This window comes from Pongo pygmaeus, chromosome X, assembly GCF_028885625.2.
Source record: "Pongo pygmaeus isolate AG05252 chromosome X, NHGRI_mPonPyg2-v2.0_pri, whole genome shotgun sequence".
NCBI classification, from domain to species: domain Eukaryota; kingdom Metazoa; phylum Chordata; class Mammalia; order Primates; family Hominidae; genus Pongo; species Pongo pygmaeus.
This window is the reverse complement of record NC_072396.2, coordinates 42,462,609-42,477,707: the sequence shown is the minus strand read 5'-3', so window position 1 is coordinate 42,477,707 and position 15,099 is coordinate 42,462,609. Positions and strand designations below refer to the sequence as shown.

The 15,099-nt window shown below is 34.3% G+C and overlaps 1 protein-coding gene across 8 annotated transcripts in view; it reads left to right on the top strand.

The window, feature by feature from the left end:
* The window catches only part of CASK (calcium/calmodulin dependent serine protein kinase), a 400,547-nt gene that overhangs the window by 64,381 nt on the left and 321,067 nt on the right, over positions 1-15,099 (top strand). For 4 of the 8 annotated variants that reach the window (XM_054470905.1, XM_054470901.1, XM_063660449.1 and 1 more), the window contains exon 2: positions 4,866-4,978. In XM_054470905.1, coding sequence (XP_054326880.1) covers positions 4,866-4,978 — 113 coding nt within the window. Of the gene's footprint in view, positions 1-4,865; positions 4,997-15,099 lie in introns of all 8 variants that reach the window. The other 4 variants (XM_063660448.1, XM_063660447.1, XM_063660446.1 and 1 more) reach the window with 1 other exon arrangement.

Genomic DNA, 15,099 nt, shown 5'->3' with positions numbered 1-15,099 from the left:
CTATTCTTGTTTTAGCAAACACATCCTACAATAATTTCTTCAGAAAGTATGCATGGCAAGTAATTTATTGAGCTTTTTTGTGTCTGAAAATGTCCTTATGGTTATTGATGGTCTGGCTGGATGTTGAATTCAAGATTAGAAATCATTTTCCTTCATGATTATGATGGTGTTGCTCTATTGTCTTCTAGCATTGGCATTGAGAGATCCAAAGGTATTCTGGGTGAATTGTGTCATCCTTCCTCGCTGCACATCTTTACCCCCACTTCTGGAAACCTGACAACCTCCTTGTCCACAGTGATTTTAAATTTTACAGCAGTGTGTGTATGGACATAGGTCATTTATTTTGCTGAGTACTTGGTGGGTCCTTTTAATTTGAGCTCTTTATGATTTAAATTCTGGGAAGTTTTCTTGGATTATTCCTTTAATTTCTTCCCCTTCATTTTCTTTGTTATTTATGCTCTGCTTTTCCCAAGTTTATCGGCCAATGCTTCTATTGATAAATTCCTCTGTGTGTTTTTCAAGGGCTCTTTTGTTTTCTGAAAGTTCTGGTTTTTGTTTCACAATTGTGATATCTTTCTGAGGATATTAATGGTAATTTGAAGTCTTATTGTGTAGTGTGTTTCCTCTAAGTTGCTCTTTTTGTTTGTTTTTGGTTCTATCTTCCAAATTAGAAACTCTTCAGATGTCTTAGGAGCTTTGGTTGTTGTATACTTATGATTAGGAATAGAGCAATGAATCTCAACTGGGGGCAGTTTGAACCTTCCACACCCCAGGAGGATATTTGGCAATATCTGGAGGCCTTTTTGGTGGTTAAAGCTGGAGGGGGTACTATGCTACTAGTATCTAGTAAGTAGAGGCTAGGGATGTTGCTGAGCATCCTACAATGCATAGGACATCCCTGGGCAACAAATTATCTAGCTCAAAATGTTAATAGTGCTGATATTGGAAACCCTATAATAGAGGGCCTCAAAGCTGATTAAGAGAGCTCCGAAGGTGCCGGTGGAACGTGTTGACTTTGGATTTTGCTGGAGGATGATCTAGTTGAGTAGTTTGGAGAACCTCTTCATTATCTTTAGGTCTTTTCTTCTGAGCTAGTCAGATATTCAATAGAAAAGTCTTTCATCTTCTGCCTTAAGGGTAAAGGTCTGGCTTCCAATATTCCCCCTGTTAGTCAAAAAGGGACGCGGGCTGTCTGCGTTCAGTGTATATGTGACCACATAATACCCTTGCTTTTCATATAATACCCACTTCCTCAACAGCCTTGTGTTTCCAGTTGTGAGACCCTATAGTTTGTTTGTTTTTGTTTTTGTTTTTGTTTTTTTGAGACGGAGTCTTGTTCTGTCACCCAGGCTGGAGTGCAGTGGTGCGATCTTGGCTCACTGCAAGTTCCGCCTCCCGGGTTCACACCATTCTCCTGCCTCAGCCTCCTGAGTAGCTGGGACTACAGGCACCCACCACCACGCCCGGCTACTTTTTTTCTGAGACCGTATGTTTTATTTACTCTTTCCAGAGAATTAACCTGTTGGGATGAGGGAGCAGCAGTTATCCATGGTATGGAGTACAGGAGACCACCTAGGGCTCTAACTGCTTCTCTAACACATTTCATTCAAACCTTGTTATTTTAACTCTACCCTCTCTTCACTTCCAGTTCCAGGGTTATCTGGAACCCATTCGTGAGTTTCTTGAGGATTCTACAGTATAGATGGGTTTGGTTCTGAACTTTCTTTATTTTCTCTTTGCAGTTCAGCTTTTCCAGGTCTGCTAAGTCAATTACCACTCTCCCATCTGCTTTCTTGGATTCCAAATTTAATTATTACTATTATCTCCTCTCTTGTACTCCCAATCCTTTTTAAAAACCCCTTTGGTATCATTGTAGTGGAGTTTGGATAGGGAAATAAATTAGATACATTGTGCTCAATCTATCCCATGATTCTGGAAACCAACATACTATATTCTAGCATAATTTCATTTAATTCTAGTCTTATTTTGGTATATTTACCTTTGTTATCAGAATTATTTTCTAGACTTAGGTTTTCTTCACATAAATGAAAACTAGAGGATATTATTCTGTGTCTGCATAGGGACATAGTTGAATTCTTTTCAAAACCTTAGGGGATATTATAGTGATATTCACTTCTAACATATTCTGGTTTAATTTACCTTTTTGCTTAAAAACATAGGCTACTGTAAGCAGCCATCTGCCTCAAGTAGAACCTTGTGTTACCATCCCAATCAGTATTCAGAATTTGTAAAGAGTTGAATAAAGAATATATATTTCATTAAATCTGAAATGCTGTCAATTATCTAATTCCATTTTTAATACGGTCATAATTAGTGGAAATATGAGAAAGATAGTTGTTTATGATGATGGCTTATAACTATCTCTACCAGTATTTTCCCCCACATAAATGTTCAAGAATTGACTGTACCTTAGATTTAAAATTTTAAGGGTGATTTCAAACATCAATAAAGGGTACAGGCCAGACTGAAACCTATACCTCCTGAATTTTTGCTGTTCCCTAAACTGTCATCCAAGCATAAGTGTAATATAGTAGGTGTGTTACACTACTTTATCACTCCTCCCTTTTTAAGATGGGAAACCAAGCCAAATTTTAAATTTTTTATCAGTTTCTGCTGAGTTTCCAGTTAATGGGTTAAGTCGCAAAAACCTCAAAACATATTTTAGTATCTTTTTAGGGTGTTAAATTTGGTTTACCATTGTTAACCCCCTGGATGTCATTGACGGACAGACCCTTAAAATGCTTTACTTGTAACCTGTCTTCAGGTCTTCAGTAGTTCATAGATATAATTATTTTCTTTGCCTCATACTATAAAATTAAAGAATTGGAGATTTGATTTGATTTTTATTCACAGATTTTTAAAAGTTTGTGTTTTGTTGTCTAAGTATTCTCTTTTCTCCCTAGCTCCATTAATTTTATTGTTACTAAAAGAAAAGGGGGGAGAAGATATGCTTTCTTCCTCACCTTTGTTCAAGCAGGAAAAAGTAAAGAATTGACTTGATTGACCATGAACAATCAACCCCACATACAGGTCTTGGGAAGTTTCCAAAAAGATATAGTGAATTGAAGCAGACTACACAAATGTATCATAAATAGAGTCCCAAGGGTTTATGTGTGGACAAAAACCAATTACATGAAGCATTTCCTGAAATTGCTTGCTATTGTCAGGGTAAGTAATCACAAGTAAGACATCCAGGTTGAGAATGAAAACGTTTGTCCCTCACTTTGTAATACTGTCTTCTCACAGAGGAAAATCTTTGAACAGTTTTGAGGGATTATCAAAAGGATCCTCTTTCTGTAGAGTTCTGAAAGATACATTATTACCATTTCTTTTCCTCCCAGGTTAGCTTTTTTAGGTTACTTGAAAAGAGAGATTTGAAGCTGTGGTATAGTTGATGTCCTCATGATATCATCTTGGATAAATGTTTAAGTCTAAGATTAAATTTAGTAGTTCGTACTGTAGCTGAAAGAAGAAAAACTTCAAGGCCAGCAGTATCACAAGTGTAGTACTGTAAATGAAGAACTTTTCTCTATCTGCTAATTGAGCACATGCATCTAGGTGTACTGTTTGTACCTGTAATAAGCGAATGAAGGTGGTTTTTTTCTTTGTTTGCCTTCTCCTCAGGAGGGGAAAAATACACGCATGTATACATGTACACATGTATTTAATGACCACCATATTAACCTTCAAATAAACCAATCACATTGCTATTGCATTCTGTATTTTATAGTCAATTTAAACACACACAAATCTGTATTTGGATTATCTTAATTGAGTTCAGATGTTTCTTTTATAACTGTTAACCACAAGGAACCGTGTGTGTGTGTGTGTGTGTGTGTGTGTGTGCGCGCGCGCGCACGCATATTCCCTGGACCAGGGTATGGGCGTCTTTAAATCATCTCAGCTGATTCAACTGTGAGGTCTGGGTCAGCAAATAGCTAGACCAGTGGCTGTGCTCGTAGAAATTACTTCCTTTCCTCTGGTAATTTCAAACAATTCTAATTTGAAGTTTGAGGAAAATTAAGGATTTCTCTGTGATTTCAGGTGAAACTGGAGAGGTGGTTGGAGACCAAACCATGCAGGCCTTTCTCTTTGTAAAGTGTTTGTTCAAGTCTTTTGCCCAGATTTTATTGGAGTGTGTTTTTTTTCTTATTGTATTTACAAGTTACTCATATATTTTGGTTCTTGACTTGGACTGTGTATTGCAAATACTTTCTCTCTCTGGTGTTTTAAACAGGGATATCATATCAGATTTTCATTTTTTAAATATCATTACAAGAATGAATGGGAGAAACAAGTTTTTCAATAGTTCTAGTAGAAGATGGTAGGATGTGGGACATGGAGAGAAGAGGACAGGTTCAAGAGATATTTGAGATAAACTCAGTAGGATTTGTTAGTGATGATTAGGTAAACGGTGGGTAAGATGAGAGGGAAGTGTCAAGAATGGCTTCAGTTTCTGGTTCATAAGAATACCACCATTACTATGGACTTCACTTATTTTGTTTAAGATGTTGATAATCTATATAGAATTGTACAGTCATTATTTGCCTTGAGCATAAGACTACTATTTAGAATTTTTAAAAAAATTACTGCAAAGTGCAAATTTATTGGTCATTTTTATGGTTTTAGTAATCTTTTTAAATTATTACCTCATGAATTATAGAAAAATATGTTGGAAGTTATATTAAATTTTATTTCGAAAACTGTGTTCAATTTGAAGTCTAAAGTAGAATGGCTTTGTAGTTACATAATATGGCTATGGTAGATAATGAAACAGTAAGACATTAATGGGAAATAGGAACTTAAGAAAATCAATGAATTAAAACTGACTTTTTGTTTTATAGGGGTCCCTTCAGTGTTGTACGACGATGTATCAACAGAGAAACTGGGCAACAATTTGCTGTAAAAATTGTTGATGTAGCCAAGTTCACATCAAGTCCAGGGTTAAGTACAGAAGGTAAGAGATGGATTTCAAGTAAGTTATTTGATGTCTGGCTTTATTCCATCTCCAAAATCCATTTACCAACCTAACCTTCATCTGGGGGTGGGGAAGCAGAGGGTATGATGTAGAGGGAAGTGGGTGGAGACAGTTTAAACTCTATTCTAGTTTGTCAGAATTCTAGGACATAGTATTTGAAAGACAGGGTAATTTACAGAGTTATAAAATCATCTAGGATTTCTATGGGCCTATGTTTTTTGACTAGGAAGAAAGCAAAAATCTGGACATATATTTTTTAGGGTCTAATTTTGAATTATATTGTGTGGGTCATGGGATGGGAAAGGAAGGAGGTGAAATAATGGCAAGGATGATAATTGAAGATTCAGAAGAAACTTAGTTACCTCAGAATGCATCACTTACTACCTTTAGGATTATGATTTAGTGGAATCAAAAGATTCATATCTCACATTTGGCTTAAGTCATATATGAGATATGTGTAAAAATTTGAAAGGTCACTACTGTTAGGACTTTCAGGACTTAAAATTTTGTTTCAATACATTATTATGGATAACCATATTTATATGTATATTTATAAACAATACGTAAACATTTTAAAGTTTTATTTTGTTTGTTTTTTAAGCCATAGTTTCATGTAACTATGACGTACATGCTCATACTTCAGATGGCACAACTGATCATGATACTAACTTTTCTAATTAGCCCATTACTAACTTTTCACTTTTCCACAGTTCAGTAAAAAATGAATCCTTCTTTAGTCCTTCCCTTTTTCATCCCAAGAGCAATACAGTTGATAATTTAGATTGGAAAATCTAGGGCAGTGTAGCCTATTTATATTTTATCCAGTTATTTTACTTTGGGAAGTAGAAGCCCACATATTGTGAGCTTCAAGTTTATCTGTTCCTGGAGATCTTTTTTTCTTTTAAATACTTTTGTGACCCTTTGAATTATTATTATTCATATAATGATTATGGAAGATTCTTAGAAGTTGCTACTCACAAAGAATAACTAACTGATTTGTTTTTAGTGCTTTAATATTTAAAATATTATGGTAAGATTTAGAGATTTTGTATTTTATGGTTTTATACTCTGGAATTGGCTATTATTGCTTTTGAATATAAATTATTTTATAAATCTAGCAACATTTAAAATTGACTTTTAAGTAGGGTTTAGAACAAAATTATATTTCCTTACACTTTTAACTGCCTTTAAGCTTAATATTCTATATTTGATTTTTCTCTACCTCTGTTGTCTGACCAAATACTGAGGTAATTTTGTATAAACCTAATTCATTAAACATATGTTCTGATCCTGTTTATAAACTTAGTAAGACTCCAATTTTAAATCACAAGTCTAAGTCAGTTACTCAGTTACTGATATTAAATTGGAATAATATAAGCCAAATTCTCTTAAGCATTGTTATAAATAATTAAAATAAATATTAATAGCTTCTTTTTCAGCCCAAAATTATCAATACCAGAGTTTTGACTTACCTCATTGTTGTACCAAATTCTAAATCTCTCCAGGCTAAAGACATTCTTTCAGGAAACAATTACTTACCTTCTCGTTGGCTGAGGTTGTTTATTGACAGATTTCTTCAGCCAGATCTCTTGAGCTACAGACTCAGAATGCCAAGCTGAACCTGTCTCTTGTCACTTGGCCAGGGAGTCAAATTCCAAATTTACAAAAGGAGAGAGGACTTAGTATATAGTTCATATACCTGGTATTAAGTCCTGTCTTCATTTAATTTAATATATGGGAGTCTGTTGCTGAAGTTATAGCTCACTCCTTCATTACTTTGCCATTGCTTTGGCTATATAGATGTATTCAAGTCCTATTCTGAAGACAAAGCCACCCATTCTATTGATCCCTCATACTCTTAAGCCTCCTTGAACTTAATAGAATCCTGTACTCTTTTCATATCCTTCCTATATGGTAGGACCACAGCATATAGATATTAAATGACATCCAGTTGGATTTGGGATATTACTCATGACTTTATCTGATTTTGGTCAGAGTTCAGTGGTATTCAAGTGAAAATATGCAATTGGCCCTTTATGTTTATGGCACCAGAATTAAGTTTTTCCATCTTCTTTAGCACAACGACTCAGTTTAAAGTTAGGAAACAATCAAAATTCCATCTCCACCACCTCCACCTTTCTTTTTTGCGATGGGATTCCCATGCCCTCTATTGCTCATGTTCACACAAGCTTTCTTGATTCTAACTTGGACACATTTTATTATAAGATGTATAATATATGTAATAAATAGTAAATTATTTCATTATATAAAGTCTCTATGAACAGTGCTTCCTCTCCCTCAACTTCTTTCAACCCTTTTCCAGTCACTATGGGCAACACATCTTAACTCCTCTGCTCTTCTGGTCCATTTACAAATTGTTAGGGTCCAAAAATGACCTCATTCATGGCTTAGCATAGAAGGAGATGCTACATAAGAAGACACATATTTTGAAGTAAAATTTAACACAGTAAAAAGGAATCCATAAGTTCAAATAATATCTAGAAATATCTATATTTACCGTTACATTCTTTCCCAAATAAACTTATCTCTTAAGCAACAGATAATTTAAAATCTATTTTATTCTTTATTCTTTCCTTTTTGTTTCATTTTATTATTTTATTTTTGGCTTAGTGGTTTGTTTGCTCTTTGTTATTACCTCAATATTTTTTCTTGTTTTCCTAGTGTACTTGTATTCAAATACATTATTGAGTGAAATAGGTCTTTAAAGGGTTATCTAAGAACCTACCATATGCTATTTATTTGGATAGGTCATTATAATACTAATGATAAATAAAAAGAGCCCCTAGCCTTATGGGACCTATGTTTTAATAGTCTCCAACCATTGTTTATAACGTTTTTTATTAGGAAAACAATGTGTAATAAATTCAAAGTAAATCATTTACAAATTAATTTTTTTTCAGATGGGGTCTCTCTCTTGCCCAGGCCAGAGTGCAGTGGTGCAATTATGGCTCATTGCAGCCTCGACCTCCTTGGGCTCAGGTTATCCTCCCACCTCAGCCTCCTGAATAGCTGGGACTACAGGCATGCGCCACCACACACAGCTAATTTTTTGTATTTTTTGTAGAGATGAGGTTTTGCCATGTTTTTCAGGCTGATCTCAAACTCCTGAGCTCAAGTGATCTACCCACCTCGGCCTCCCAAAGTGTTGGGATTACAGGCATGAGCCTCCACTCCCAGCCCACAAATTTACTTTTGAAATGAAATGTGTTGATTTGCGGGAGACCACTTGTACATGTTTCAATATTTTAAATTCTCATTGCTCTAATGAAGATGAGATATTATAATTGGTGAGGCTAAAGATGAGATCTTTCATAAAAGATGAGATATTTTTGAATATCTGTTCTCTACTTTTGCCATCAAAATCATAATTTTTATTTTATAGGGCTTCTTAACTTGCAGCTTGCCGAGTATTCAATAATCCCTTGAAATTGTAAGCATAATTATGTTTATTTTTTTAGAGTCCATAGCTCTTATTAGATTCCTAAAAAGGCATATTATTCCTAAATGATTTAGAATTTCTGCTTTCACATGTATGAAAAAATGAAATTCATGCTTATGAACATGAGATGAATAAGAAGTTTCTACTAAATCAAAACTAGATGAATTTATATTAGGATCTGATTTCCGATTGGGGGATTTTTTATACTTACATATACAGCTTCCATTAATGAGTTTCCTAGATTATTATCTTGAACTTTTAATTAATATACTTTTTGTCTCTTACTTTACTGAGCCACTAATTACAGTTTTTGTTTTAAAAATAGGTATCAAAATTAATTCAGACAAATTATAATAAGGAAACTAAAGGAAAGTAAGATGTATAGAATTGGAAACTATCAAAGTTCTGAGTTCTTGATAGGACTCAATTCTTTATGGTTTATTATAAAAGTCCAAAATTAACTGTTTTTATTTGGAAGTATTATAAATTGTGTTCTAGAAAGAGTATATTTTGGGCTCCAGTTTGCTTAGTCTTCAAGAATGTCTCATTCTAAAGTCCCAGATAGTAGGTGATATCAGTGAAATTGAAGAAGTAAGGACCTTGACAGTTCTCACTTTCATTTAAAAAAAAGAGAAAACTGACAGAAATGTCAGAAGCAACTTTTTCCGGGCTCTGGAAATTGACCAAAGGCTTACAGCTATCCAGGAATAATTTATTCAAGAAAACTGACTGATTCTTAGTAAGAACAGTAAACTTCATAGCATTGTATAATAATTAGTCCCATTCATATCCCCCTTTCTTCCAGTTCTGTAGTAATCTTGAAAACAAACAGTTCACAATCACGATGAAAACCAGCAACTTGGCAGCCATCAAAGGAGGCTGAATGGGGATGGAGCTCCTCCAAGGCCGCATTCCCATAATATTGTCATTTTTTTACTTGTCTGGTAGTTCCCTGGAAGACTTGTCTTAGTACATTTGTGTTTCTATAAAGGAATACCTGAGAGTGCGTAATTTATAAAGAAAAGAGGTTTATTTGGCTCGTGGTTCTACAGGCTGTACAAGAAGCATGACACCAGCATCTGCTTCTAGTGAGGGCTTCAGGAAACTTCCAATCCTGGTGGAAGGGGAAGGGGAGCCAGTGTGTACAGAGATCACCTGGCAAGAGAGGAAGCAAGAGACAGATGGGAGGTACTAGGTTGTTTTTAACAATCAGTTCTCATGATCACTAACAGAGTGAGAACTCACTTGTTACTGCCAGGATGGCACCAAGGCATTCATGAGGGATCCACCCCCATGACCCAGACAGCTCCATTGGGCTCCTACCTTCAACATTGGGGATCAGTCTTCAACATGAGGTTTCAGGGGACAAACATCCCAACTATAGCAACCCCTCTTGCAATACCATCTTTAATTGGCCTGACTCAGACATCACCCAGTGCAAAAAAAGTTTCCTCTGAGGGCATTTGCCAAAAACCTTTAGAGGTAGTTGTTTAATTTCATTGCTGCCTGAGGCATAGATAACAGCTGGGCAAACAAAAAGCTAACCTAAAAGCTTAAAACAAAAAGCTAGCTAATGAGATGCCCATAGAGGCTTTGAAAAAGCTACAACATATTCTCTAGAAAATACTATGTTAAGAAGGCCATGCACATATATAAGGCTGTGAACAAGCTCAGGAAAAATCTAAGAAGGCCTTAATTTCTCACCTCTAGCTGACTTTCAGGCTACATAAACAGGAATTGAATGATAAGGTAGAAATGTGAACTCCCTGACTGAGTGTTGAAGGTATGCCCTACACATCCACAAAACCCTTGAGCAAAGACTAAACTAAACAAGCAGAGACTTAAGTGGCCACACATAAAAAAGAATACAGACTGCAGAATGTGTTCCCCCAAAAAATCGCTAAGCAAAGAGCAAGAGTAACAATAAACAGCAACAATAAATCCTGCAGAAAAGGAGATTCTGATTTTTAGAGTTGACACATAATATTATTTAAGACACCCAGTTTTCAACAAAAAATTATGAGGCATGCAAAGAAACAAGAAAATATAGCTCATACTTTGGGGGGAAAAGCAATCCATAGAAACTGTTCCTGAGCAAACCCAGATGTTGGACTTACTAGAAAAAGAGTTACCAAATGGAAAGTATCAATAATGAGATAGAAACTATAAAAAACAAAAAGAGAAAATCAAATCAAAATTCTGGAATTGAAAAATACAGTAACTAAAGAGGCTCAGCAGCAGATATGAGCAGGCAGAATAAAGAATCAGAACCAGAAGACATGAAGATAGGTTCATTATAATTATCTGGTCTTCAAAACTGAAAGATAAAAGAATGAGCAAAATGAGCAGAGCCTCAGAGACCTCTGGGGATACCATCAAGCATACCAACATATGCATAATGAGAACTTCAAAAGGAATGGAGAGAAAGGAGTAGAAAGAATATTTGAAGAAATAATGGTCCAAAACTTCTTAAATTTGATGAAAACATAAATCTACACAACCAATAAGTTCAGCAAACTCCAAGTAGGATAAATGCAAAAACACACCATAATCAAGTTGTCAAAAGCTACAGACAAGGGGAGTATCTTGAAAACAGCAAGGGAGAACTGAATCATCATATACAAGGGATCTATAAAAATATTAACAGCAGATTTCTTTCAAAAACCAAGGATACTGAAAGGCAACAGGATAACATTCAAAGTGCTGAAAGAAAAATAATATCTACCAAGAATTCTTTATCCAGCAAAACCATACTTCAAACATGTAGGATAAATGAAGATATTTTCAGATAAACAAAAACTGATAGAATTTGTCACTAGCTTCCTTGTCCTACAAGGAATACTAAAAGTAGTTATTTATGCTAAAAAGAAAACTTATTTTTTTAATTTTTATGGGTACATAGTAGATATATATATTTATAGGTTACATGAGATATTTTGATACAGGCTTGCAATCACATCAGGGTAAATGAGGTATTCATCACTTCAAACATTTAACCTTTGTGTTACAAACAATCCAGTTATATTCTTTCAGTTATTTTAAAATGTACAATTAAATTATTAAATTATTTTTGACTATAGTCATCCTGTTGTGCTAGCAAATACTAGGTCTTATTCATTCTTTCTATTTTTTGTACCCATTAACCATCCCTACTTTCCCCACCCCCTACTAGCCCCCCCACCTGCCGTCAACTACCCTTTCCAGCCTCTGGTAACCACTCTTCTACCTGTATCCTCCTGACTTCAATTATTTTAATATTTAGCTCCCACAAATAAGTTAAAACATGCAATGTTTGTCTTCTTGTGCCTGGCTCATTTCATTTAACATAATGACCTCCAGTCCTATCCATGCTGTTGCAAATGACAGGATCTCATTCTTCCTTATGGCTGAATAGTACCCCATTGTGTATATGTACCACATTTTCTTTATCTATTCATCTGTTGATGGACACTTAGGTTGATTCCAAATCTTGGCTGTTGTGAATAGTGCTGCAGTAAACATGGGAGTGCAGATACCTCTTCAATATACTGATTTCCTTTCTTTTGGGTATATACCTAGGAGTGGGATTGCTGGATTGTATGATGGCTCTATTTTTAGTTTTTTGAGGAACCTCCAAACTGTTCTCTATAGTAGTTGTACTAATTTACGTTCTCACCAACAGCGTACAAGGGTTACCTTTTCTCTGCATCCTTGCCAGCATTTGTTACTGCCTAACTTTTAGATAAAAGCCATTCTAAGTATAGTAAAAGCCATTCTAAGTATAGTAAAAGGAAGTATAGTAAAAGTATAGTAAAAGGAATGACAAGAAATCAGAGTAGAACACCATAAAATATCTATTTAACACAAAAGGAGGCAGTATTGGAGGAATACAGGCACAAAAAAGACAGATAGAAAACCAGTAGTAAAATTACAAACATAAATTGTACCTTGTCAGTAATAATATTAAATATAAATGAATTAAACACTCCAATTACAAGGCAGAGATTGGCAACATGGATGAAAAACAGGTGAGTTGGTATCTCATGTAGTTTTTTGCTGTCTGCAAGAGACATACTTCAGATTTAAAAAATACATATAAGTTGAAAGTAAATGAGTAGAAAATGATATACTATGCAAATAGTAACCAAAAGAGCTCTGAAGTGGCTATTACTAATATCAGATGAAATAGACTTTAATAATTAAATCAGAAATTTAATAATCAAACAAATTGTTACTAAAAAAGGACATTTTATAACAATAGCAGCATTAATCCATCAAGAAGATTTAGCAATTATAAACATATATACACTTAAGAACAAAGCTCCAAAATACATGAAACAGAAAAAGGCAGAATTGGAGGGAGAAATAGAGAATTCAGCAATAATAATTGGAGACTTCAGTACCTGACTTAATAATGGATTCAACAACTAAACAGAAGATCATTAAAGAAAGAGAAGGTAGATTTGGGCAACACTAGAAACCAACTAGGCCTGACAGACATCTGTAGAACACTCCACTCAACAACAAGAGACTATACATTCTTTTCAAGTACACATAGAACATTATCTAGGATAGACTGCATTAGCCCATCAAATATGTCTCAATCAACTTTAAAATATCTGAAATCATACAAAGTATCTTCTCTGGCCACAGTGGAATGAAATCAGAAATCAATAACGGAAGCAAATTTGGGAAATTCACAAAGATGTGGAAATTAACATAGTAGCCAGTGGGTCAAAGAAGAAATTACAAGAATACTTTAAAAATACTCTGAGATGAATGAAAACAAAAATATAACATACCAATATTTATGAGATGCAGCAAAAGCAGTGATTGGGGGAAGTTTATTATTGTAAATGCCTATATTGAAAAGTAAGAAAGAGCTCAAATCAATAATTTAACCTTTCACTTTAAGAAACTGGAAAAGAAAACTAAACTTGACAGGCAGAAATAAGGAAGTAATAAGGATTATAGGAGACATAGAGACTAGAAAAACAATGGAAGAAGTCAATAGAACCAAAAGTTGTTTCTTTGAAAAGGTAAAAATAAAATTGAGTAGGCTTTAAACTGACCAATAAAAAAGAGATAACTCAAAGTAATAAAATCCATAATAAAGGAAGGGACGTTGCTACTGACATTATAAAAATGAAAAGGATTATAAGAGAATATGCTGAAAAATTGTATGCCACTTAATTAGATAGCCTAGATTAAATGAGCTAATTCCTAGAAAGAGGCAAACTACCGAAACTGACTCAAGAAGAAATAGAAGATCTAAGTAAACCTGTAATAAGAAATAGACTGATATGTACTCAAAATTTTCCCATAAAGAAAAGCCCAGGCCCAGATAGCTTAATGGTGAATTCTACTACATGTTTATAGAATTCATATAATTGCTTCACACATATTTCTGAAAAATAAGAGAGGGAACACTTCTCAACTTCTTGTATAAGGCCTGCAATACCCTGATACCAAAACCAGACAAAGACATTGCAAGAAAGGACCAATATCCCTTATGAATATAAACACACACATTCTCAAGAAAATACTATCAAACTGAGTTTAGCAATTTAAAAAATGTTCTGTAGTTCTTCAGAAAGTTAAATCTAAGGTTATATGACCCAGCCATTTTACTCCTAGACATATGCCTAAGAGAAATGAAACATATATCCAGATAAAATCTTGTATATGAATGTTCATAGCAGCATTATTCATAATAGCTGGAAGATAGAACCCAAATGTCTACCAACTGGTGAATATATAAACTAAATATGGTATATCCATACAATGGAATGATTTTTTCAACCATAAAAAGGAATGACATACTGATATAAGCTACAACATGAATGAATCTTGAATATATTGTGCTAAGTGAAAGAAGCAAGTCACACGAGATTACATATGTTCTATTCATGTGAAATTTCCAGAATAGGCACATCTATCAGAAGGAAGTAAATTAGTGGTTGCCCAGGGTATGGAGAAAGATGAGATGGGGAGTGTCTGGTAATGGGTATGGGATTTCTTTTTGAAGTGATTAAATGTTCAAAATTTGAACACAGTAATGGTTGCATGACTGTGAATATACTAAAATCCATTAAATTGTATACTTTGTGGGCAGATTGTATGATAAGTTAATTGTACCTGAATAAGAATTTTTTAAGTACCACGAGTAAGTAGAATTATAACAGAAATTCAAGCTTGTTTAAACATTTAAAAATCAATGTAATACACCTTATTAATAGAAAAATGAACAACAGTCCACATGATCATCTCAACAGACAAAAAGCATTTAACAAAATTCAACCCCCTTTCATGATAAAAACACTGAACAACCTACAAATAGAAGGGAACTTCTTTAACCTTTTAAAAGACATCTAAGAAAAACCAAAGTCTAACTTTATATTTAATGTTGTAAGATAATGCTTTCCTCCGAAGATCAGGAATAAGATAAGAGTATCTGTTCTCAACATGTTTATTCAACATTGTACTGGAAATTTTAGCCAGGACAGTTATGCAAGAAATAGAAATAAAAAGCATCCAGATTGAAAAGGAAGACTTAAAGTGCCCTCTATTGACGTATAACATTATCGTGTATATATGAAAATCCAAAGAAATTCACAAAAAGACTTAGATGTAATAAGTGAGCTTAGCAAGGTTGCAGGAT